We start from the raw sequence: 26874 nt of genomic DNA on the forward strand, positions 1-26874 counted from the left end.
GGGGGACGCTTTGTCCCTGGGAATTCTCTTCCAGGCTCTCCCAAATCCAGGCTCTCCCAATTCCCTGGGAATTCCCTCCCGAGGAGCGATCCCGGCTCTCCCAATTCCCGGCTCTCCCAATTCCCTGGGAATTCCCTCCCAAGGAGTGATCCAGGCTCTCCCAAATCCAGACCCTCCCAAATCCCGGCTCTCCCAAATCCCTGGGAATTCTCTCCCGAGGAGCGATCCCAGCTCTCCCAAATCCCGGCTCTCCTAAATCCCCGGGAATTCTATCCCAATTCCCCGGGAATTCTATCCCCAGGAGCGATCCAGGCTCTCCCAATTCCAGGCTCTCCCAAATCCCGGCTCTCCCAAATCCCCAGGAATTCCCTCCCGAGGAGCGATCCCGGCCCTCCCAAATCCCGGCTCTTCCAATTCCAAAGGAATTCCCTCCCCAGGACCGATCCCGGCTCTCCCAATTCCCGCCTCTCCCAATTCCCGGCTCTCCCAAATCCCTGCTCTTCCAGTTCCCTGGGAATTCCCTCCCGAGGAGCGATCCCAGCTCTCCCAAATCCCGGATCTCCCAATTCCCCAGAAATTCTCTCCCAAATCCCCGGGAATTCTCTCCCGAGGAGCGATCCCAGCTCTCCCAAATCCAGACCCTCCCAGTTCCAGGTTCTCCCAAATCCTCGGGAATTCCCTCCCGAGCACCGATCCCGGTTCTCCCAATTCCCGGCTCTCCCAAACCCCGGATTTCCCAATTCCCCGGGAATTCTATCCCCAGGAGCGATCCCGGCTCTCCCAAATCCAGATTCTCCCAATTCCCGGCTCTCCCAAATCCCCGGGAATTCTCTCCTAAGGACCGATCCCGGCTCTCCCAAATCCCGGCTCTCCCAAATCCCGGCTCTTCCAATTCCAAAGGAATTCCCTCCCCAGGACCGATCCCGGCTCTCCCAATTCCCGCCTCTCCCAATTCCTCGGGAATTCTCTCCCGAGGAGCGATCCCGGCTCTCCCAAATCCCGGCTCTCCCAAATCTCCAGCTCTCCAATTCCAAAGGAATTCCCTCCCGAGAAGCGATCCAGACCCTCCCAAATCCCTGGGAATTCTCTCCTGAGGAGCGATCCCGACTTTCCCAAATCCCTGGGAATTCCCTCCCGAGCACCGACCCCGGCTCTCCCAAATCCCGGATCTCCCAAATCCCGGGAATTCTATCCCCAGGACCGATCCCGGCTCTCCCAAATCCAGGTTCTCCCAATTCCCGGCTCTCCCAATTCCCGGCTCTCCCAAATCCCCGGGAATTCCCGCCTCTCCCGCCTCTCCCGCCCCTCCGTCCCCGCCGGGAGCGGCGCCACGGGCGGAGTTTTCTCCCGGGAATTTAACCCTCAGCTCGCCGGAGCCTCCCCGGGCGCTCCGAATTCCTAAAAATCATTTAAAAATATTTCTCTTTTTTTAAAGTAATAAAAATATAATAATAATATAATAACAAAAACAAAATAATATAATAATAAAATAATATAATAATAAAACAATATAATAATATATAAATAAAATTAAAGAAAAACAATTAGAATAAAGAATAAAGAACAATTAAAATAATTAAAATCAGTAAAAATATATAATTTTTATAATATAATATATAATTTTTTATAATTATATGTCTATTTTTTTATAATTTTTATAACTGCGTCACCCTCATCCTGGTAACACAAAAAATTTCCCATTTTAAATTTTTTTAATTTTTAATTTTAATTTTAATTTTTATTTTAATTTTTATTTTTAATTTTTATTTTTAATTTTTATTTCCCCCCAGGCCCTCCCGTTCTCCCGCCGAGATGTCTCTGAACCAGACCCAGATCAAGCAGGAGCTGACGCTGCCCCCAGGCCTGGCTAAACCCGGCCTAAAGCCGAGCCCAGAGCTCATCCCGAGCCTTCCTCAGCATTCCCAAATCCCGGGAAAAGGGGAGGAGGCCAAGGACATCCCGGTTCCCGTTTCCGTTCCCTGCTGTGCCCAGGAAAAACAGGAATGCAAGGAAATCCCGGAAAAACAGGAATGTAAGGAAATCCCAGTGAGCATCCAGGAAAAACAGGAATGCAAGGAAATCCCGGAAAAAGGGGAATGCAAGGAAATCCCAGTGAGCATCCAGGAAAAACAGGAATGCAAGGAAATCCCGGTGTGTATCCCGGAAAAACAGGAATGCAAGGAAATCCTGGAAAAACAGGAATGCCAGGAAATCCCGGTGTCCATCCCTGATCCACAGCCTGACCCTGTCCCGTGTTCCCAGGAGAAGCAGCAGTGCCGGGAAATCCCCGTGTCCATCCCGGAAAAAAAACAGGAATGCCAGGAAATCCCAGTGTGCATCCAGGAAAAACAGGAATGCCAGGAAATCCTGGAAAAAGGGGAATGCAAGGAAATCCCTGTGCCCATCCCGGTTCCGTGCCCTGAACCCATTCCCTGTGCCCAGGAAAAGCAGGAATGCCAGGAAATCCCGGTGAGCATCCAGGAGAAACTGGAATACAAGAAAATCCCGGAAAAATGGGAATGCAAAGAAATCCCGGAAAAAGGGGAATGCAAGGAGATCCCGGTGTCCATCCCAGAAAAACAGGAGTGCAAGGAAATCCCGGAAAAACAGGAATGCAAGGAAATCCCGGTGTCCATCCCGGAAAAAAAGCAGGAATGCCAGGACACCCCTGTGCCCATCCCGGTTCCGTGCCCTGAACCCATTCCCTGTGCCCAGGAAAAACAGGAATGCCAGGAAATCCTGGAAAAACAGGAATGTAAGGAAATCCTAGAAAAACAGGAATGTAAGGAAATCCCGGTGTCCATCCAGGAAAAACAGCAGGAATGCCAGGAAATCCCAGAAAAACAGGAATGCCAGGAAATCCCAGTGTCTGTCCAGGAGAAACAGGAATACCAGGAAATCCCGGAAAAATGGGAATGCAAGGAAATCCCGGAAAACCAGGAATGCAAGGAAATCCCAGTGAGCATCCCAGAAAAACAGGAATGCCAGGAAATCCTGGAAAAGCAGGAATTCCAGGAAAAGCAGGAATTCCAGGAAATCCCATGTTCCCAGAAAAAGCAGGAATTCCAGGAAAAGCAGGAATTCCAGGAAATCCTGGTGCCACCTCCGTGTTCCCAGAAAAAGCAGGAATTCCAGGAAATCCCATGTTCCCAGAAAAAGCAGGAATTCCAGGGAATCCCGGAGCAGCGCTCCCTTCCCGAGAAATTCCCAACCCTGGAGCAGCCGGGCCTGTGGCAGAAGTAGAGGGAAAAATCGGGAAAAATCTGGAAAAATCTGGAAAAATTGGGAAAATCCCAATCCAGGAGATGTCCTCCCCCTCTTCCAGAGGTTTTTTCCAAACCTTTTTTGTTGTTTTATTTTTATTTTTATTTTTGAAGCCCCGCTGAGCTTTTTGTCGGGAATTCCTTCCTCGTCCTTCCCTAATTCCCGTCGGGAATTTTTCCCCTTCCCGAATTCCCGCCGTTTTTTTTCCTCCCCCCTCTCCGATCCCTGTGCTTTGGGATGCCCAGGAAAATTTTAAAAAAATAAAATAAAATCAAATAAAAAATCGTGGAATGAGGTGTGGAATTAAAAAAGTAAAAAACAAATGAAGATTTTTAGGAAAAATCTGATTTTGGTGGAATTTAAGAGAATCCTTTGGGATTGAGGGGGGAAAAAATGAAGATTGTTAGGAAAAATACGGTTTTGGTGGAATTTAAGAGAATCTTTTGGGATTTAGGGGGAAAATGAAGATTTTTAGAAAAAATCCAGTTTTGGGTGGAATTAAGGAGAATCCTTTGGGATTGAGAGGGGGGAAAAAAAGAAGATTTTTAGGGAAAAAAATGAAGATTTTTAGGAAAAATCCAAATTTGGTGGAATTAAGGAGAATCCTTTGGAATTTAAGGAAAAATAAAGATTTTTAGGACAATTCTGAGCTCTCTCCCTCCCTTTAAATTTCCTCAGAGGTGTCAAAGAGCAGCTCGAGCTAAGAATATTCCATAATTATTCAAATTAGTGGGTAATTAACTCAGCTCCAGACATGTTTGGGAAGGGATTAAACCCGGGCGTGGCGCAGACGGATAAAGGAAAAAATTCCAGCCGGGAATTTCGCCATCCTCGGTGTCTGGGATTTCGTCTGGAATTATTTTGGGATCCAGGATTTATTTCACTGCAATAAAAGCAATTTTAAGTGCCGAGTTTGGGGATTTTTCTTCCTGGTTTGGGGGATTTTTGTGCCAAGTTTTGGGGGGTTTTATTCCAAAGTTTGGGGATTTTTGTGCCAAGTTTTGGGGAATTTTATGCCAAATTTTGGGGGGTTTTGTGCCAAGTTTTGGGGATTTTCGTGCCAAATTTGGGGGGGTTAATTAAACTCAGAATTAAAAACAGCCCAGCAGAATCATCCACAGTTGATGCCATTAATTCATTTATTAATTTTTAAGCCTAATTAAGCGCATCTCATCATGAATTAAACTCAGAATTAAAAACAGGCCGACAGAATCATCCATAGGTAATGACATTAATTCATTTATTAATTTTTAAGCCTAATTAAGTGCATTTCACCATGATTTAAACTCTGAATTAAAACCAACCCAGCGAAATCATCCACAGGTAATCACATTAATTAATTTATTAATTTTGAAGCCTAATTAAGCACATCTCATCATGATTTAAACTCAGAATTAAAATCAGCCTCACAAAATCATCTCTAGTTCATGAAATCAATTAATTTATTATTTTAAAGCCTAATTAACCACATTTCACCATGATTTAAACTCGGAATTAAAAACAGCCTGGCAGAATCATCCACAGTTGATGCCATTAATTCATTTATTAATTTTGAAGCCTAATTAAGCGCATCTCGTTAATGCTGGTGGCTGCGGGTCAGGAGACGTCCCCGGGATCCAGGAGAGGCGGGAAAAGCGGGAATTTTTTCAGGAATTTGGGACAGCCTCTACTTCTGCTTGGAGCACTGCTGCTGCGGGAGGCTCTTCACGGCCTCCTTGGTCTGGCCTTTGCAGGCCTGGCTTTGCTGGGCCTGGCTTTGCTGGGCCTGGCTTTGCTGGGCCTGGCTTTGCTGGGCCTGGCTTTGCCGGGCCTGGCTTTGCTGGGCCTGGCTTTGCTGGGCCTGGATTTTCTGCTTGCACTGGGCCGGGATCTGCTGCGGCTGCTTCTGCTGCTGGGACATCCTGGAAGAGCCTGGAAATCAAAATTTGAGCAGTTTTTAGGCCCAAATTCACCTTTTTTTTGGTTTAAACTTAATCCCGGGCCTAAAGCGAGGCAGCGGCTGGGATTAAATCCCCGGGTGGGTTTTTGGGGACTCAGCTCCTCACCCTTTGTCTGGGTTGGGTTTTTTTGGGGTTTTTTTGGGATCCCTGCGGGATCGGTGACCCCACGGAGGGATCAGGGCCTAGAACCAGGATTAGAGGTAAAGCCCGGCCTAACAAAGCCGGGATGGGGGTTCAGAGCTGGAGAGGAGAGAACGGCACCGGAGCTTTTCCTTCCTTCCTTCCTTCCCTCTGCTCATTTTTTATTTCCTGGGAATCTCAACTTGAAAAAGCTCGGGAAAAATAATATTCAGTATTTCATTATATTCCAAATATTTGAAAATATTCCCAGTATTTCATTATATTCCAAATATTTGATAATAATCCCAGTATTGGATACCAACCCAAATATTTGATAATATTCCCAGTATTTCATTGTATTCCCAATAATTTATAATATTCCCTGTATTTCATTATATTCCCAATATTTGAAAATATTCCCAATATTCGATACCAACCCCGATATTTCGATACCAACCCCAATATTTGATAATACTCCCAGTACTTCATTATATTCTCAATATTTGATAATATTCAGTATTTCATTATATTCCCAATATTTGATAATACTCCCAGGATTTCATTGTATTCCCAATATTTGAAAATATTCCCAATATTCGATACCAACCCCAATATAATGAAATACCGTGATTATTATCAAATATTTGGGTTGTTATCAAAAATTTGGAATATTTTTAAATATTGGGAATATAATGAAATACTGGGAATATTATCAAATATTTGGGTTGGTATCGAATATTGGGAATATGATGAAATACTGGGAATATTATCAAATATTTGGGTTGGTATTGAATATTGGGAATATTATCAAATATTGGGAATATAATGAAATACTGGGAATATTATCAAATATTTGGGTTGGTATCAAAAATTTGGAATATTTTCAAATATTGGGAATATAATGAAATACTGGGAGTATTATCAAATATTTGGGTTGGTATTGAATATTGGGAATATTATCAAATATTGAGAATATAATGAAATACTGGGAATATTATCAAATATTGGGGTTGATATCGAATATTGGGAATATTTTCAAATATTGGGAATATAATGAAATACTGGGAATATTATCAAATATTGGGGTTGATATCGAATATTGGGAATATTATCAAATATTGGGAATATAATGAAATACTGGGAGTATTATCAAATATTGGGAATATAACAAAATACTGGGAATATTATTTTTCCCAAGCTTTTTAAAATTCAGATTCCCAGGAAATAAAAAACGAGCAGAGGGAGGGAAGGAAGGAAGGAAAATCCCCGGTGCCGTTTGTTCCCTGTCCTGCTCTGAACCCCCTTCCCAGCTTTGTTAAGCTGGGTTTTACCTCTGATCTTCATTTTTAGGACAAAAAAAAAAATCCCAAACCACCTCAAAACTCCCCAAAATCCCATATTGAGTTTTTCCACCCATCCCAAGCGGAATTTTTGGGCGAGGCAATCCCGGAATGGACAAGAAAATGGTGAAAAATCCCAATTTTTTTCCCAAAAAAAGGGCGGGGAGGACTCACCTGGTGCGTCCTGCGGCAGGAGGGAGCTCGGGAGGAGCCTGCGGGTGCGGAGCTCCCCGGAGGAGCCGCTTTTATATCCCGGGAATTCCGGGATAAACTCGGTGACCGGAATCTTTCACAACCGGGACCGGCTCCGCTCCCACCTCCTGGACCTCAGTCAAAGGCTGGGAGAGATTTCCCAAGGGAATTATTGCACCTTTAATTCCTATTTTTATTATTCATTTCTTGTTATTTTATCAAGATTTTATCAATATTTCACCAATATTTCACCAATATTTTCATATCTATTAATATTCTATCATTAAATTTTAAATATTCTATTATTAGCTCGTTAATATTTCAACGTAATTTTTAATATTTTATCATTTTGTTGTTGATAAATATCAATCAATCCATCTTATTTTTTTTACTTATTAAATGTATATCTATAATTTATAAATACATTTATCTCTAATTTATAAAGACATTTATTTATCATTTATAAAGACATTTATCTGTAATTTATAAATACCTTTAGAATAGAGGAGTATTCTATATTCTGTGGTCTATTAGTAATTCATTATCATTATAAAACCATAATTTTTAATATTTTATAGTTTAATCGTTAATAAATATTAATCAGCTAATTTTATTTATTTGTTTAATTTCTAGATATAATTTATAAATACATTTTATGTGGAATGAATGGAATGGAATGGAATGGAATGGAATGGAATGGAATGGAATAGTCTAAATATTTTTATTGTAAATATAATTTATTATTATTTAATTTATTAATAATTAATTAAGTTAATAATAAATTTTTTAAATATTTAATCAATGTTTTACTAGTAATTTATCAATTACTTATTGCCAGGTTATTAACAATTCATGGCTGATTTATTAACAATTTATTAAGAATTTATTATCAATTTTTTAACAATTTATTAACAATTTATTATTGATTTATTAACAATTTATTAACAAATTATTATTGATTTATTAACAATTTATTATCAATTTTTAAACTATTTATTAACAATTTATTATTGATTTATTAACAATTTATTAACAATTAATTAACAATATTTCCCACAACAAATCGGGAGCTGGGACCCCTCACATCCTATTGGGAATGAATTTTTGAGATCCCAAAAATCCCAGTGGGATTGGGAATCTCTCCAAGACCCCGGAATCCTGGTTTGGAACCCAATTTTTCCGTTTCCCACCCCAAAAACAAAACCGAAACTTTTAATTTCCCCCATAAGAAACGAGGGCGATTTTCCAGGCTCCTGCGCCTGATGAAACATCCCGGAATTATTGCAAATATCCAGGGAATCCCAACAATTCCCGGCTCTGACCACAGGCCTTGGCCACAGGAAGCGGTCGGAGCCCGGCAGCTCCCTCTGGCCGCTTCCTTGGGATTTTCCGGGCTCTTCCATGATCCCTGTTCCAGGGAAAAATGGGAAAAAAATGGGAAAAAAATGGGAAAAAATGGGAAAAAAATGGGAAAAAATGGGGAAAAAATGGGAAAAACGGGAAAATCCCAGCGGCTGGCACGGCTCCGGCTCACGGGAGGAGCTCCAGGTGATTCCTGATTTAAATTTTCCCCCACGATTTATGATTTAAACCTTCTCCAGAAAACCCAAAAATGACATTCCAGAACCTGGATCCCCAAATTGGAGGAATTTGAGGAGCAAATTCCCCAATTTTCCCTTCCGTTTTCCCGGGAATATCCAGCCCAGGTGTGTTCAGGTACAGAACTCGGTTTATTTTCTGCGATTCCTGACTAAAATCTTTTCCATGTCCCCCGAGATGTCACCCCAAAAGTGTCACCTCAATGATTTGGGTTCCTTGGGAAGAATTTGAGGTGCAAATTCCTCATTTTCCCCTCAATTTTCTCCGGAATTCCTGGTCCAAGTGTGGGGTTCCCAAATTCCTAAAACCTCTCCCTAAAACCTTTTCCTAAAACCTTTTCCTAAAACCTCTCCCTAAAACCTTTTCCATGTCCCCCGAGATGTCACCCCAAAAGTGTCACCTCAAAGATTTGGGATCCTCTGGAGGAATTTGAGGTGCAAATTCCTCATTTTCCTGGGAATTCCTGGCCCTAGCAAATCCCTCATTTCCCCCTCCATTTTCCCAGGAATTCCTGATCCAAGTGTGGGGTTCCCAAATTCCTAAAATATTTTCCAAAAACCTTTTCCTAAAACCTTTTCCTAAAACCTCTCCCTAAAACCTTTTCCTAAAACCTTTTCCTAAAACCTTTTCCTAAAACCTTTTCCTAAAACCTTTTCAATGCCCTCCAAGATGCCACAAAAATCACTCCAGAGGCCGAGCCCAGATCCTCAAATTCCACAAATTCCACAAATTCCATAAATTCCTCAAATTCCACAAATTCCGCAAATTCCAAGGAATTTTTGGCGCTCATTCCTCGTCTCCCCATCCATATTTTTTTTTTTTTGGGAATTCCATTCCTGCTCCTTTCTTTGCCCAGGTGTGCTCAGGTGTTCACCTTCCCCAGACGTGTTTTGGTTTTTTTTAACCTCCCTGATCCCCGTCTGAGGGCGTCACCCCTTGGTGTCACCTTTGGGTGTCACCTCTGGGTGTCACCTTTGGGTGTCACCTTTGGGTGTCACCTTTGGGTGTCGACAGGAACCTGCTCCTCTCCTCCCCACCTGCCCATTAAATTTGGAATTTGGCGATTTGGAAACTGAAATCTTTTTATTCTTCTCCAGATCAGATATTCCCCACCCTGCCCGTGATGAGGGGGTGGGTGCGGAGCAATTTCTGCATTCCCAGACTCTGGAATGGAGCCAGAGGTGACAAAAGGCAAAGCCCGGGACAGGGCGGGAGCTTCACCTCCCAAATTTTGGGGTTTTTATGGATTTAATTCCATCCGGACAATGGGGTGGCCTTCAGCCTCGAGCTTATCCAGAATAAAGATTTATTTCTATTTTATTTTTTTATATATTTATATATATATATATATTTATATATATTTATATTTTTTTATATTTTTATATATTTATATATATTTATATATATTTATATATATTTATATATATTTATATATATTTATATGTATATTTAATATTAATTTGTATATTATAAATAAATATTAATTTATAATGTATTTAAATAAATATTTTATATATTTATTTTTATTTATAAATATATAAATATATTTATATTATTCATATTTATATTATTATGTATTTCTATATCATATTATTATGTAGTTATATTTATATTGTTATGTATTTATATTTATATTATTCTGTATTTATATTAATATTGTTATGTGTTTATATTCATATTATTATGTATTTATATGTATATTATTATGTCTTTATATTTCTATTATTCTGTATTTATATTTATATTGTTATGTCTTTATATTCATATTATTATGTATTTATATGTATATTATTATGTCTTTATATTTATATTATTATGTCTTTATATTTATATTATTCTGTATTTATATTGATATTGTTATGCATTTATATTTATATTATTCTGTATTTATATTTATATTGTTATGTCTTTATATTCATATTATTATGTATTTATATGTATATTATTATGTCTTTATATTTATATTATTATGTCTTTACATTTATATTATTCTGTATTTATATTGATATTGTTATGCATTTATATTTATATTAGTCTGTATTTATATTTATATTATTATGTATTTATATTAATATTATTATATCTTTATATTTATATTGTTACGTATTTATATTATTTATAATTTAAATTTATTTTAATTCATGCCTCCCAGACATTCAATTCCTTCTTTATTAATTTAAACCTTTCTTCCACTTAAATTCACCTTTTAACGGTTTCTAGGATTTGCCTCCAAAATCCCAAGCAGTGAAGAGCAAAATCCTGTCTGAAAATCAAATCCTGTCTGAAAATCAAATTATTTCTATCAATCATTTCAAGCTTCCCTCAGAAAAGAATTGACCAGACAATGATTTCCTCCTAGGATTAGAAGGAATTTCTCCGTATTAAAATGTTTTATTTATTCAAATATTTATAAAATATAAATATTTTTATAAATACTTATATTTATAAATATTTGAATTTTTTTATTTATTCAATTTTTATTTTATTTTTATTTTATTTTTATTTATTTATTTATTTATTTATTCAAATATTCATAAATATAAATATTTTTATAAATACTTATATTTATAAATATTTGAATAAATAAAACAGCTATTTATTCAATTCAATTACTTATAAATATTTGAATAAATAAACCACTTTCTAAAAGAAATCGAGGGAGGTTTTTTTTTGGGGGGATCTGAAAACGTGGAAATGACAAAGAAAGACAAAAGACATCGTTTGCCATTAATGGCAATTTTTTAATTGCTGCACAGGGGAATTCACGAGACTGAGAAGACACAAGAGGAGAGAAGGGAAGGGGGAAAAGCGTCGGCATCTTCCACCACCACTCCCTGAAATTCCCAATGGGAAACCATCGGGAATGTCCAAGGAAAATTTATATTTTATTGGGAACACCCAAGGAAAATTTATATTTTATTGGGAACACCCAAGGAAAATTTATATTTTATTGGGAACGCCCAAGGAAAATTTATATTTTATTGGGAACGCCCAAGGAAAATTTATATTTTATTGGGAGTGCCCAAGGAAAATTTATATTTTATTGGGAACGCCCAAGGAAAATTTATATTTTATTGGGAATGCCCAAGGAAAATTTATATTTTATTGGGAACACCCAAGGAGAAATGTTGATGGGGCAGGAGCAAAAACACGGGGAACACTCAGAGACAAAACATTTTCCGAGACAAAACCGCAGGAAGATCAAAGTGGGAATTGCGTCGCCGATGGGTCTGCGCCGTGTTCTTCACCGGAGCCGATCCGCGGGATCGGGATCAGGATCGGGATCGGGATCGGGATCGGGATCAGCAGGGCTTCAGGCACACGGTCTCGCACGACTCCACGCACTTGGTGCTGCACACCTCGGCCTGGCACTGCTCCACGCACTTGGTGACGCAGGGCTCGGGGCACTGGGCCGGGCACACGTCCACGCACTGCGGGGCACAGCTGGTGACACACTGGGTGTCACAGCTGGTGGCACATTGGGTGGGACAAACGTCCACGCACTGCGGGGCACAGCTGGTGGCACACTGGGTGTCACAGCTGGTGGCACATTGGGTGGCACAAACGTCCACGCACTGCGGGGCGCAGACGTCCACGCACTGCGGGGCACAGCTGGTGGCACACTGGGTGGCACAAACGTCCACGCACTGCGGGGCACAGCTGGTGGCACACTGGGTGGCACAAACGTCCACGCACTGCGGGGCGCAGGGCTCGGGGCACTGGGTGACACAGCTGGTGGCACACTGGGTGGCACAGGGCACCTGGCACACCTCGACGCATTGGGTGGCGCAGGGCTGCGGGCACTTGGCGCATTTCTGCGCCAGGATGGCGGGGGGCAGGCAGGGCTGCTTGCACTGCTCGTAGTAGTAGGACATGGCGGGGAAGAGCTGGGAAAAAGCTGGAAAAAAGCTGGAAAAAAGCTGGAAAAAACCTGGAAAAGAGAGGAAAAAGAAACCATCAGGATATCGGGAGTATCGCGGTGTGAGGTCTCGGTGGGTTCGCGTTGAGGTGAGGAAGGGATTTAAGGAAAAGCCGCCTGTGCTCAGGGATTTTCCGTAAAAAAAGAAAATTCTGGAGTTCAGAGGGATCCACAAGGATCGCCAAGATCCACTTGGGATCCACAAGGATCGCCGAGTTCGGCCCTTGAGGGAACGGCCGGGATCGAATCCGTGAGCTCGGCAATCCCAGGGTCTCCATGGAATTATGGAATTGTGGTGGTTTGGGAAGGAAATAAGTACTTTTAAAATAAGGTTATAGCAAAACTAATTAGTAATCGTTGTAATCTTGCTGAAAATTGTTTGAATTGTTGAAATTCGTTTGAATCGTTGAAATCCGTTTGAGTCGTTCAAAGTTTGCTGAAATTTGTTTGAATCGTTCAAAGTTTGTCAAAATAATTTCAACAAACACTCAAACCACGACAGGAATTTATGGAATTAATGCTGCCGGGGAATCCCTTCTTTCATCAGGAACCCGTAAGGAATAAAAATAGAATATAAATTTATATTTATATTATTTATATTATAATTTATATTTCTTTAAAGTTGTGCCTCCCAGACGAGCCATAAATCCCGAATTTTACGGGATTGCCCAGAAGAAGAAGCCGTAACCCAAAAATTCTTCAAACTCCTTCTGTTTTCAGGGCAGATGCTCCGGGGTTTATCTCCTCCTTATCAGATCCTCACGCCCTCCTGGGCACGTCCCCCGTGCTGGGAATTCCCAACCACAAAGCCCAAATCCCGTCATTATCCCGCGGAATCGTGGCATGGGTTGGGTTGGGAGGGATCTCAAAGATGATCTCGTTCCAAGCCAGACCAAATTCCTGCAAGACCTGTCCAGCCTGGCCTCGGATACCTCCAGGGATGGAGAATCCTTGGAATAATCTCAGCCAGGGCCTCACCGCCCTCAGTTTCTTCTCAATATCCGATTTAAATTTCCCGGATTTCAGTGTAAACCATTCCCCTTTTTCCTGTCTTTCCAGCTCCTGAGGAAAAATCCCTCTCCCGCTTCCAGGAGCGCCTGGAAAAGGCTCTGAGGTCTCCCAAGGCTGAACATTCCTGATTCTCCCATCCTGATGATCCTCCAGACCCTGGGACCTCTCTGGAATTTTTTCCGGGGGGATTCAGGGCCCTTCCATGGGGGAAGCTCCCGTTTCCAACTCGTTTCCTCCTCTCGGCTTCTCCCAGAGATCTCCCCCGGTTTTGCCTGAGGAATTCTGGAGTTCTTCCCTTCCCACCCATCCCCTTTGAAGTCCCACGAGCTGCTCCGCCACATCCATTAATTCATTTAATTCCCAGCCTTAACGAGGCAGGAACAAATTAACCAAGACGGGAGGAGGAGAGGCAGCTTTTTGGAAGAGGTGACATCTCCAAACCCCTCCAGGCAAAGCAAATCCCAACCCAAACCCCAATTCCAACCCAAACCCCGGAACAGACACACGCGACCCCGGGATGAACCCTCTTTTCCACGAGATATCCCGATTAAAAAATTCCCTGATAAATCCAGGGAGGACTCACCGGGTCACCGGTCCTGGCGAGCGACGGAGAAGCCAAAGGAACTGGCGGGAGCCTCCGGATCCGAAGCTTTTTATACGGCCGGAGCGGCGTCAGCTCCGGAAACGCGGGAGCCCAGGGGGACGGACAGGTGACCACAAACTGCCCCGGCAGGCTCCACCCACGTGTTTTGCATATTTTGCATCTTAATTTTCGGTGGGATCGCTCTTCCAGGAGAGCAGGTGATGCTGAGCCAGCCCCGGCTGCCATCGAGGTCATTCCCAACGGGAATGGCGGAGTCATTAAAAAAAAAAACCAAACACCAAAACCAGCGTAGTAATTAAAAATTAAAAAAAAAAAACCCACCCAAAACCAGCGGAGTCATTAAAAAATTGAAAAAAAACCCCACCCCAAAAACCAGAATTATTTGAATTAATTGGTTTTCAGAGAGGGATTTAATGCGCTTATTTCCATTTATTTCCATAAATGTGGGGTTTTGATAGCTGGGACGCGGGATGGGTGTTATTAACGAAGGTGGATAATTAATTGGGTTTACTATGAGAAATGCCCCGTCCTGATTCTCATGGAAAGGCACAACCGATCCTCCAGAGCTCCCACAAAACCTCGAGCCTCCTCGATAAATTAAATTTATCAATTTTGCTTCTTTTTGTTTGCTTGATAAATTAAATTATTTCATTCATCCAAACTATTCCTCTCTGGGAATTAACATTGGAAATTCCAATGGGGACACAACAAGGAACATTTTGAGCCATTCAAGGCAGAATAATCCTCATTTTAAAGATGTTTTTCCCTCCCAAAAAAAGCACAAAAAACTCCGGTTTAAGCAGGATTTAAGCCCAGGATAAAATTTTTATTCGATTTTTATTTTATTTTAGTAATTTTTAAATTTTATTGCTGATTATGGAAAATCCACGGTTCTGCCAGATGTTCCCAACACGGAGATGGGAATGCAACCATCACAAAAAAAATGCTAAAAATGTAAAAAAATAAATAAAAAACCCCACAAAAAAAAAACCAACCCAGCATGGGTTGCTCACACCTCAAACCCAGATTTTCTGGAGAATTCCAGGAGTCAGAATTCCGATTCCTTCCCGGGAATTCCTCCCGGTTTTTGCCACCTCATGGGTGGCTCAGCTTTTCCACCCCCTCATCTCCCCACGTGCGGCTTCTCCCCTCATCCCCCGGAGGCTTTTTCCAGGGATTAATTAGGATTCGGAATTAATTGGGATTCTCGGAGTGTGGTTTTGAACGCCTCCCTCGCCACGGGAGGAGAAACCGAGCTGGGATTTGGGAGCCGAATTTTTTTAGGAATCCCTCCTCATTTTCTCCTCCTCGAGATGTTGGGTGTGGAAATTCTCCCCCAGAGCAGCTCCTGGCTCGGATCTTCCCGCGGAATTATCCCACATTCCGGTCGGAACAGCTCCTCGTTATCTCCTCGGGCTCAAAACCACCTCCGAGGGCCTTTCCTGCTCCTCCCTTTCTACCCGGAGTAGTTTTACACCCTGTAGTTAACTGTGATTAGCGAGAAGAGAAGGATTTGGGTGATTCCGGGGGACGTCAGCGGATCCGACGGGCGGGAGCGTCACGGGGCTCGGGTCGTTATCGTTAATTGGGGATAATTTGGGAATCTCGGATAATTTGGGAATCTCCGTGGAGTTTGTGGGGAGTTGGAGTCACCCGGAGTCGTCACCGGGTGTGGGTGACGTCGTTTTGGTGGCTCTGGTGACTCCTCCCGGTGTTCCGGAGGGAATTCCAACTGGGAATTCCACCCCGGGGCAGCTCTGAGGGTCTCCAGTCCCATTTTGTGATGGATTTTTTCCAGGATCCCAAAATCCTGGAATTCCACCCCGGGGCGGCTCTGAGGGTCTCCAGTCCCATCTTGTGATGGATTTTTTTCCAGGATCCCAAAATCCTGGAATTCCACCCCGGGGCGGCTCCGAGGGTCTCCAGTCCCATCTTGTGATGGATTTTTTTCCAGGATCCCAAAATCCCGGAGGTTGGGAAAGATCTCCCAGAGCATCGATCCCCACCTGGTCACCCCAAAATCCAGGGATTCCCTCCAGGGATGGGATCCGACCCTCCCCGAGCGCCTCCCGATGATTCCCAACCCTTTTTCCATGGAAAAATCATCCCAAATTTCCACCCCTGGCCCAGCTCGAGGCCGTTCCCTCCTGTCCCGGCCCCGTTCCCTGGGATCAGATCCCAAATCCCCCCTGGAGTATCCCAAATCCCCCCTGGACGATCCCAAATCCCCCTGGAGGATCCCAAATCCCCCTGGAGGATCCCAAATCCCCCCTGGATCTCCCTTTTCTCCGGGATGAGCATTCCCAGCTCCCTCAGGATTCTCCATTCCCCTCTCCAGCCCCATTCCCGGTTTTCCCATCCCATTTTTCTGGGATCAGGAGCCTCTGGAGTTGATCCCCATTTTCCCAATTTCCCACTTTTCCCACTGGGATCAGGCCCCTCTGGATCCAGTCCCCATTATCCCAATCCCATTATCCCAATCCCAACCCTGTTTTTGGGATCAGCCCCCCCTCCATCCCCGGGCAGAATTCCCATTTTCCCAAGTGAGAAAAGGAATTTTTTTTCCCGGGATTTTTGGGATGCCGGGAGGGTCTGGAGGGAATCCCGGGATTTTTGGGGTGCCGGGAGGCTCTGGCGGGAATCCCGGGATTTTTGGGATGCCGGGAGGGTGAGGAGGGAATCCCGGGATTTTTGGGATGCCGGGAGGGTGAGGAGGGCTCAGGCGGGGGTGACTCCGCGCCCCGAGGACATTTGGGGACAATTCGGGATCCCGGGTCCGCCTCTTTTCCTGTTTACTGCGGAAGGGGAGCGCCCGGGCAGGAATGGCAATTAATTAACGCCCGGGTAATTAAATCGGGGAAGGAGGAACTGGCTGTGGTTATGGAAAAAAAAAAAAATTAAAATATTCCTCACCTCTTTTATCTCTGTGCCTTTTCAGCTTTGGTTTTCTCAATTTCTTTTTTTTTTTAAGGGGAAAAAAAATCTCTGGATTTCCTCCAGATTTTTTTTTTTTTTTTTTTTATTTTTATTTTTATTTTTATTCTTATTCTTATTCTTATTCTTATTCCTTTTTTTTATTATTATTATTATTATTTTTATTTTTATCATCATCATCATCATCATCATTACATTTTATTTTATTTTATTTTATTTTATTTTATTTTATTTTATTTTATTTTATTTTATTTTATTTTATTTTACTTTACTTTGTTATATTGTATTGTATTGTATTGTATTGTATTGTATTGTACTGTATTGTATTGTATTGTATTGTATTGTATTTCATTTAATTTTATTTCATTTAATTTAATTTTACTTTATTTTATTTTATTTTATTTTATTTTATTTTATTTTATTTTATTTTATTTTATTTTATTTTATTTTATTTCATTTCATTTCATTTCATTTCATTTCACTTTATTTTATTTTATTTTATTTTATTTTATTTTATTTTATTTTATTTTATTTTATTTTATTTTATTTTATTTTATTTTATTTTATTTTATTTTATTTTCTGCACCATTTTCTTGAACAGAGCGGCGATTTCACACCCGTTTTAATTCCACAGGTGCACAACAAACCTCCAGGTGCTCACACAGGGAGAATCCAAATCCACCTGGATTTTATTTTTTCCCCGAAAAATAAAAATTTTTCCATTCTGCTCCACTGCTCCGAGATGATTTCAACCTGGACTTTATTAAAAATTAAACCACAAGGCAAAAATTCATCCAAAACACAATTTTTTTTGAAATTTTCCCCCTATTTTATTATATTTTATTTCCCTGAAAACTGAGGGATTTCGGACCGAGATTTTAAGGAATTTTCAGGGATTATTTTCAGGGATTTTCAGGATTTTCAGGGATTTTCAGGGATTTTCAGGGATTTTAAGGGATTTTAAGGAATTTTCAGGGATTTTCAGGGATTTTCAGGGATTTTCAGGGATTTTCAGGGATTTTAAGGAATTTTCAGGGATTTTCAGGGATTTTCAGGGATTTTCAGGATTTTCAGGGATTTTCAGGGATTTTCAGGGATTTTCAGGATTTTCAGGGATTTTCAGGGATTTTCAGGGATTTTCAGGATTTTCAGGGATTTTCAGGGATTTTCAGGGATTTCCAGGGATTTTAAGGAATTTTCAGGGATTTTCAGGGATTTTCAGGGATTTTAAGGAATTTTCAGGATTTTCAGGGATTTTCAGGATTTTCAGGGATTTTCAGGAATTTTCAGGGATTTTCAGGGATTTTCAGGGATTTTCAGGATTTTCAGGGATTTTCAGGATTTTCAGGGATTTTCAGGAATTTTCAGGGATTTTCAGGGATTTTCAGGGATTTTAAGGAATTTTAAGGAATTTTCAGGGATTTTCAGGATTTTCAGGGATTTTCAGGGATTTTAAGGAATTTTCAGGGATTTTCAGGGATTTTCAGGGATTTTCAGGGATTTTAAGGAATTTTCAGGGATTTTCAGGGATTTTGAGGAATTTTCAGGGATTTTCAGGATTTTCAGGGATTTTCAGGGATTTTCAGGATTTTAAGGGATTTTCGAGGAGTTTTGGAGGGTGAACGGGGAGGAAGAAATGCTGGGGAAATTATCTTTATTTCTCTTTATTTCTCTTTATTTCTCTTTATTTCTCTTTATTTCTCTTTATTTCTCTTTATTTCTCTTTATTTCTCTTTATTTCTCTTTATTTCTCTTTATTTCCCTTTATTTCCCTTTATTTCTCTTTATTTCCCTTTATTTCTCTTTATTTCTCTTTATTTCTCTTTATTTCTCTTTATTTCTCTTTATTTCCCTTTATTTCTCTTTATTTCCCTTTATTTCTCTTTATTTCTCTTTATTTCTCTTTATTTCTCTTTATTTCTCTTTATTTCCCTTTATTTCCCTTTATTTCTCTTTATTTCCCTTTATTTCTCTTTATTTCTCTTTATTTCTCTTTATTTCTCTTTATTTCTCTTTATTTCCCTTTATTTCTCTTTATTTCCCTTTATTTCTCTTTATTTCTCTTTATTTCTCTTTATTTCTCTTTATTTCTCTTTATTTCTCTTTATTTCTCTTTATTATTTCTCTTTATTTGGGGTTTACGGGGGGTTTGTGCAGCCTGTGGGAGTGAGCTGGGATATCGGATATTGATCTGGGATATCGGATATTGATCTGGGATATCGGATATTGATCTGGGGTATCAGACATTGATCCAGGATATCGGACACTGATTTGGAATATTGGACACTGATTTGGGATAAGGGATATTGATTTGGGATATTGGACATTGATTTATCTGGGATGTCGGATATTGATCTGGATATTGGACATTGGTCTGGGGTCTCAGACATTGATCAGGGATATTGGATATTTATCTGGGATATCGGACACTGATTTGGGATATCGGACATTGATTTGGGGTATCAGACATTGATCTGGGATATCAAACATTGATTTATCTGGGATATCAGACATTGATCAGGGATATTGGACACTGATGTGGGATATTGGACATTGATTTGGGATATCGGACATTGATCTGGGATATCAGGATGATTGATTTGGGATATCAGGATGATTGATTTGGGATATCAGCGTCAGCACCGAGGGAGGGGCCGGAGCTGTGCCGGGGATGGGAATTGGGGCAGATTTGGGGAGAATTTTCTCCCCACCGGAATGCGGGAGCGCCAGGGAACGGTGACGATCCCAAACCCGCCGGAGCTCCAGGACAAATCTCCAGGGGTTTTGGGATGTCCTGGGGTTGGATTTGATGATCCCTGTGTGTCCCTTCCACCCTGGGGCATTCCACGATCCCAGTGGGACTTTCCAGAGCTTTTTTTTTTAAAAAAAATCAGGATTTTTAGGAAAAACACGAAGGGAAGGGAAGGGAAGGGAAGGGAAGGGAAGGGAAGGGAAGGGAAGGGAAGGGAAGGGAAGGGAAGGGAAGGGAAGGGAAGGGAAGGGAAGGGAAGGGAAGGGAAGGGAAGGGAAGGGAAGGGAAGGGAAGGGAAGGGAAGGGAAGGGAAGGGAAGGGAAGGGAAGGGAAGGGAAGGGAAGGGAAGGGAAGGGAAGGGAAGGGAAGGGAAGGGAAGGGAAGGGAAGGGAAGGGAAGGGAAGGGAAGGGAAGGGAAGGGAAGGGAAGGGAAGGGAAGGGAAGGGAAGGGAAGGGAAGGGAAGGCGCGGAGCCAATACCGAGATCGTTTCTTTTATTGTTTCAGACACAGAGAAGGAAAAAGGATCACGGAGAGGGGAAATTCCCACATTTCAGTTCCCGGAGCGAGGGGGAGCCGCGGATCCTCTCCCAGGGAACGACCCCGGGGGCACAAAAATCGCTCGGTTGCATCCCGCGAGGAAAGGCGCTTTTCTTGGGGTTAGAAACGGCAGGAAACGCGGCAGAATTCCGGGAAAAACCAGGATTTCCTCTTCCTTGGGGGTCCCCAGCCCAGAGCCCCTCAGGGAGCGCGGAATTTCGGGCAGCAGAGCCGGCCGCACACCGGGCACGCCTGGGGGACGCGGGTGGTGGGGCAGGAGTCGGCGCACCTGGGGACAACCTGGGTGGCACAGCTGGGGACACGGCACGGGGCAGGGCATGAGGGTGGGCAGGTGGTCACTCCCTGGCATGTGGTCACTCCCTGCCACGTGGTCATTCCCTGGCAACAGGGGTCCTGGCAGGTGGTGGTGGCACACCTGGTGACACCCTGGCAGCAGGGGTCCTGGCACGTGGTCACTCCCTGGCACGTGGTCATTCCCTGGCAACAGGGGTCTTGGCACGTGGTCACTCCCTGGCACGAGGTCACTCCCTGGCACGTGGTCACTCCCTGGCACGTGGTCATTCCCTGGCATGTGGTCATTCCCTGGCACGTGGTCATTCCCTGGCATGTGGTCATTCCCTGGCATGTGGTCATTCCCTGGCAGCAAGGGTCTTGGCAGGTGGTGGTGGCACACCTGGTGACACCCTGGCAGCAGGGGTCTTGGCACGTGGTCACTCCCTGGCAAGTGGTCATTCCCTGGCACGTGGTCACTCCCTGGCAACAGGGGTCTTGGCACGTGGTCACTCCTTGGCAGCAAGGGTCTTGGCAGGTGGTGGTGGCACACCTGGTGACATCCTGGCAGCAGCGGTCTTGGCACGTGGTCACTCCCTGGCACGTGGTCATTCCCTGGCACGTGGTCATTCCCTGGCATGTGGTCATTCCCTGGCACGTTGTCACTCCCTGGCACGTGGTCATTCCCTGGCAGCAGGGATCCTGGCAGGTGGTGACACACCTGGTGACATCCTGGCACGTGGTCACCCCCTGGCAGCAGCGGTCTTGGCAGGTGATCACTCCCTGGCAGCAGGGATCCACACACCTGGTGGCACAACAGGGATCCTGGCAGGTGGTGACACACCTGGCCACCCCCTGGCAGCAGGGGTCTGCACACCTGGTTCTGCACTTGGTGACATCCTGGCAGCAGGGATCCTGGCACGTGGTGACACACTTGGTGACATCCTTACAACATGGATCTACACAGGTGGTGACACATTTGGTGACATCCTGGCAACAGGGATCCACACACCTGGATCTGAACTTGGTCACCTCCTTGTAGCAGGGATCCTGGCATGTGGTGACACATTTGGTGACATCCTGGCAGCAGGGGTCCACACACCTGGTGACATATTTGGTGACCTCCTTACAACAGGGATCCACACACCTGGTGGCACACCTGGTGACCTCCTTACAACAGGGATCTACACACGTGGTGACACATTTAGTGACATCCTGGCAGCACGGATCCTGGCATGTGGTGACGCACTTGGTGACATCCTTGCAACACGGATCTACACACCTGGATCTGAACTTGGTGACATCCTTACAACACGGATCCACACAGGTGGTGACACATTTGGTGACCTCCTTGCAACACGGATCTTGGCACGTGGTGATGCACTTGGTGACATCCTTGTAGCAGGGATCCTGGCACGTGGTGACACATTTGGTGACATCCTGACAGCAGGGGTCCACACACCTGGTGACATATTTGGTGACCTCCTTACAACATGGATCCACACACCTGGTTCTGCACTTGACCTCCTTACAACAGGGATCCACACACTTGGTGGCACACCTGGTGACCTCCTTACAACAGGGATCTACACACGTGGTGACACATTTGATGACATCCTGACAGCATGGATCCACACACCTGGATCTGCACTTGATGACCTCTTTACAACATGGATCCACACAGGTGGTGACACATTTGGTGACCTCCTTACAACACGGATCCACACACCTGGTTCTGCACTTGGTGACCTCCTTGTAGCAGGGATCCTGGCACGTGGTGACACGTTTGGTGACCTCCTTACAGCATGGATCCACACAGGTGGTGACACACCTGGTGACATCCTGGCAGCACGGATCTACACACCTAGTGACACATTTGGTGACATCCTGGCAGCACGGATCTTGGCACGTGGTGACGCACTTGGTGACATCCTTACAACACGGATCCACACAGGTGGTGACACACTTGGTGACATCCTGGCAACAGGGATCCACACACCTGGATCTGAACTTGGTCACCTCCTTGTAGCAGGGATCCTGGCATGTGGTGACACATTTGGTGACATCCTGGCAGCACGGATCCACACACCTGGATCTGCACTTGATGACCTCTTTACAACACGGATCCACACAGGTGGTGACACACTTGGTGACATCCTTACAACACGGATCCACACAGGTGGTGACACACTTGGTGACATCCTGGCAGCACGGATCCTGGCACGTGGTGACACACTTGGTGACATCCTGGCAGCAGGGGTCCACCACGCACCTGGGGTCGCACCTGGCGGCGCCGCACGGATCCTGGCACGGCACGGAGCCCTTGGGCGCCTTCCTGGCACAGGGATCCGCACACCTGGAGCTGCCCTTGGAGCCCTTCTTGGGACAGGTGTCGGCACACCTGGAGCCGCCCTTGGCGCCTTTGCGGCACCACGGCATCGCCCACACGCTGCTCCACTTGGTCACCTTCTTACAGCCCGGCTGGAAACACGGCGTGAGGGTCCTGGGGGGCTTCGTGCCACACAGGGCTGCACAGGTGACAAACCCCTGGCAGCACGGGTCCACACAGGTGGTGACACACCTGGTGACGTCCTGGCAGCACGGGTCCTGGCAGGTGGTGACACACGTGGTGACCTCCTTGCAACATGGATCCTGGCAGGTGGTGACACATTTGGTGACATCTTGGCAGCACGGGTCCTGGCAGGTGGTGACACACTTGGTGACATCCTGGCAGCACGGGTCCTGGCAGGTGGTGACACATTTGGTGACCTCCTTACAACACGGATCTTGACATGTGGTGACACACTTGGTGACGTCCTGACAACACGGATCCACACATGTCCTGGTGCACTTGGTGACCTCCTTACAACATGGATCCTGACATGTGGTGACACACGTGGTCACCTCCTTACAACACGGATCTTGGCATGTGGTTGTGCACTTGGTGACCTCCTTGCAACACGGATCCACACACGTGCTGACACACTTGGTGACCTCCTTACAGCACGGATCCTGACATGTGGTGACACACGTGGTGACCTCCTTGCAACATGGATCCTGGCATGTGGTGACACATTTGGTGACATCTTGGCAGCAGGGGTCCTGGCACGTGGTGACACATTTGGTGACCTCCTTACAGCACGGATCCTGACATGTGGTGACACACGTGGTGACCTCCTTGCAGCAGGGGTCCACGCGCCTGGCGGAGCACTTGGTCACTTCTTTGCAACACGGATCCTGGCACGTGGTGACACACGTGGTCACCTCCTTACAACATGGATCTTGACATGTGGTGACACACGTGGTCACCTCCTTACAACATGGATCTTGACATGTGGTGACACACTTGGTGACCTCCTTACAACATGGATCTTGACACGTGGTGACACACTTGCTGACCTCCTTGCAACACGGATCCACACACGTGCTGACACACTTGGTCACCTCCTTACAGCACGGATCTTGGCACGTCGTGACACATTTCGTGACCTCCTTGCAACATGGATCCTGGCACGTGGTGACACACTTGGTGACTTCCTTACAACACGGATCCACACACGTGGTGACACACTTGGCGACCTCCTTACAGCACGGATCCTGACATGTGGTGACACACTTGCTGACCTCCTGGGAACACGGCTCCACACACGTGCTGACACACGTGCTGACCTCTTTACAACACGGCTCCACACACGTGGTTGTGCACTTGCTGACCTCCTGGGAACACAGATCTTGACATGTGCTGACACACTTGCTGACCTCCTGGGAACACGGCTCCACACACGTGCTGACACACTTGCTGACCTCCTGGGAACACGGCTCCACACACGTGCTGACACACTTGCTGACCTCCTGGGAACACGGCTCCACACACGTGCTGACACACGTGCTGCCCTCCTGGCAGCACAGCTCCTGGCACACATCCTTCCCGGCCTCCTGGCACCACTCCGTGCCCGTGGTGCCCCACTCCGTCACCCGGCAGCAGCAGCTCGGCTTCCGGCACGTCCCGGCGCTACCGAACCCCCGGAACCGCGACGGCGCCCGCACGGTGGCCGCCAACCCGCAGGGCCCGGCACAACCGGCGGCCCCCAGACCACCCAGGCTGACCACGGTGGTGGTGCCGGGCTGGCAGCAGGGGTTTGCCGAGGCGGGGAAGCACCGGAGGTCGCGGTTGGGCCTCACCGGGAAGGTTCTCACCAGGACGGCGGGCGGCGGCAGGCAGACCTGGCTCAGCGGGCAGCCGGTGGCGCGGCGCATTTTTTTGGGTTTTTTGCCGGGAATTCGGGGGTGGGAAAATTGGGGGAGGCTGGAAGGAGGAGAGGGATGAAGTTTAAAAGGTGTGAAAGAGTTCCCGGGGTTGTTTTATACCCAAATTTAATTAATATTCTTATTTTCCCCAGAGGATCCCGAACCGGGCGAACAACGAGGAGGTGACTCCAAGTGAAATTTAGACAAATCCCAAAATTTCCGTGACTTTTTTCAACCAGATTCCTCTCAAAAGAGGAAAACAAAAATTATTCAGGCTCCTTCAGCTTTTCTGGAAGCTTCCAGCTGCCCACGCTTCATCTCATTTCAGAACTAATCTTTGCCGTTCTTTCCCTAATTTCACCCAAAAAAGGCTTCGGATCGGGGTTTTTTTTGGAAAAAACCTCCCCAAGGAATGTTTGCTTTTCCCATAAATTCTCCCCGGCTCTTCCCAGCCCGAATTTTCCTCCCAGGCCTTCCCTGGCAGCCGCGGAGTCTCCGCTCCTTTATCACCCCTGCCACTCCTCCCCCTTTGAAGTCCCGGCCTGGCCTTTTGATCTCTCCCGAGGAGAATTTGGTGCTCCTCGATGGGGAAAGAGCAAAACCCGCAGCAAACAAACCCCAAAAAACACATAAAAATCCGGGATTTTCATGGGGTTTTTAATCTAAAATCCCGGAATTAAAACCTGGGGGAATCCCAACCTCAACATCCCCGAGCAGAAACGTTTCTAAAGTTTTTTAATTCGTTTTTGCACGGCTTCAAAATGAAAAATAAACCCAACCACGAGGTGAAACCGAGCCGGACTCACCCGATTCTCCACCAGCGAGCGCCAAATGAAACAAAAAAAGGCTTGAGGAGCAGGGCAAAAGGAATCCTTTTATAGGATTTCAGTGTCCGTGGCTCCGGATGTGAGACACCTCAGGGGTATGGAAATCTTTATGGAAATAAATATTTAATAATCCAGACCTGCTCCGCTCCAATCCTTCAATTATTTCTCTCGAAGCTGTAATTTTTTTTTTTTTTTTTTGGTGTCGCCCAGGTGGGACACGAGGCTCCCGTGACTGCCAGGAATTCATTCCCCGTTTCCTACGGGCTGGGGAGCGGATGAGGCAGCCTGGAAACAATCCCCCTCGGGATCGAACTCCTGCAGGAGAGGAAAAAACATTTAAAAAACAACAATTTTTGGAAAAAATGAACGTTTGCAGAACGTTTTTTTTGCGTTTCCTCGCGGGGTTAGGAGGGGCTGCGGGACGGGTTTGGTTCCTCGTGGTTTTCCCTCTGCTGGGAGTTTTGTTCCTGAAAATCACAATTTTCCCTCGGTGGGGAGAGGCTCTCCATGGATTTTGGGTGGCTCAAGGAGGCCCCAGGATCATCCCTGAGTCCTTTCCAGGGTGGGCAAATCCTTCGGTGTCTCCCAGTCCGCCTTTTCCTCAAAGTCCTGGAACATCTGGGTGGCCTTGGTTGGTCTCCAGCTCCAGATGTGCTCCAGGAATTCCTTGGACACCTCCAGGGATGGGGATCCGACCCTCCCCGAGCCCCTCCCGAGGCCTTTTCCCTTCTCCAGGAGGGATTTTCCCAAATTTCCCACCCTGGCCCAGCTCGAGGCCGTTCCCTCCTGTCCCAGCCCCGTTCCCTGGGATCAGATCCCAAATCCCCCCTGGAGGATCCCAAATCCCCCTGGAGGATCCCAAATCCCCCCTGGATCCCAAATCCCCCCTGGAGGATCCCAAATCCCCCCTGGAGGATCCCAAATCCCCCCTGGATCCCAAATCCCCCCTGGAGGATCCCGAATCCCCCCTGGAGGATCCCAAATCCCCCTGGAGGATCCCGAATCCCACCTGGATCCCAAATCCCCCCTGGAGGATCCCAAATCCCCCCTGGAGGATCCCAAATCCCCCCTGGAGGATCCCAAATCCCCCCTGGAGGATCCCAAATCCCCCCTGGATCCCCCTTTTCTCCAGGCTGAGCTCCCTCAGGATTCTCCATCCCCTTTTCCAGCCCCGTTCCCATCCCTGCCCTGGCCCCTCTGAGCATTTTAAATTTTTTTTGCCACAATCCTTTGATTTTCTATTCAACCCAAATTCGACTCGTTGGGATTTCGGCCTCCAGGGAATTCTCCACATC

At 45.3% G+C, this 26874-nt stretch overlaps 4 protein-coding genes across 4 annotated transcripts; 1 reads left to right on the top strand and 3 right to left on the bottom strand.

Annotated features, from left to right (window-relative positions):
• Positions 1-1769: 1769 nt before the first annotated feature.
• LOC134563240 (axoneme-associated protein mst101(2)-like) lies at positions 1770-3243 on the top strand. The gene is made up of 2 exons (XM_063421089.1): positions 1770-2628; positions 2809-3243. The coding sequence occupies exons 1-2, from the start codon at positions 1813-1815 to the stop codon at positions 3241-3243; spliced, it is 1251 nt and encodes a 416-aa protein (XP_063277159.1). The 5' UTR covers positions 1770-1812.
• A 1366-nt stretch (positions 3244-4609) lies between these two features.
• Positions 4610-8259, bottom strand: LOC134563241 (uncharacterized). The gene is made up of 3 exons (XM_063421090.1): positions 8179-8259; positions 6839-6950; positions 4610-5175 (listed from the first exon to the last, which is right to left on the bottom strand). The coding sequence occupies exons 1-3, from the start codon at positions 8257-8259 to the stop codon at positions 4931-4933; spliced, it is 438 nt and encodes a 145-aa protein (XP_063277160.1). The 3' UTR covers positions 4610-4930.
• Positions 8260-11601: 3342 nt separating this feature from the next.
• On the bottom strand, positions 11602-12371 carry LOC134563275 (keratin-associated protein 9-9-like). Its single transcript, XM_063421140.1, has one exon. It carries the CDS (start codon positions 12328-12330, stop codon positions 11758-11760), a length of 573 nt encoding a protein of 190 aa, XP_063277210.1. The 5' UTR covers positions 12331-12371; the 3' UTR covers positions 11602-11757.
• An 8642-nt stretch (positions 12372-21013) lies between these two features.
• Positions 21014-26439, bottom strand: LOC134563242 (zonadhesin-like). Its single transcript, XM_063421091.1, has 3 exons — positions 21517-26439; positions 21226-21309; positions 21014-21068 (listed from the first exon to the last, which is right to left on the bottom strand). The coding sequence occupies exons 1-3, from the start codon at positions 24759-24761 to the stop codon at positions 21014-21016; spliced, it is 3384 nt and encodes a 1127-aa protein (XP_063277161.1). The 5' UTR covers positions 24762-26439.
• Between the last annotated feature and the right edge of the window lie 435 nt (positions 26440-26874).

This window comes from Prinia subflava, chromosome 35 (assembly GCF_021018805.1).
Source record: "Prinia subflava isolate CZ2003 ecotype Zambia chromosome 35, Cam_Psub_1.2, whole genome shotgun sequence".
Lineage (NCBI taxonomy): Eukaryota > Metazoa > Chordata > Aves > Passeriformes > Cisticolidae > Prinia > Prinia subflava.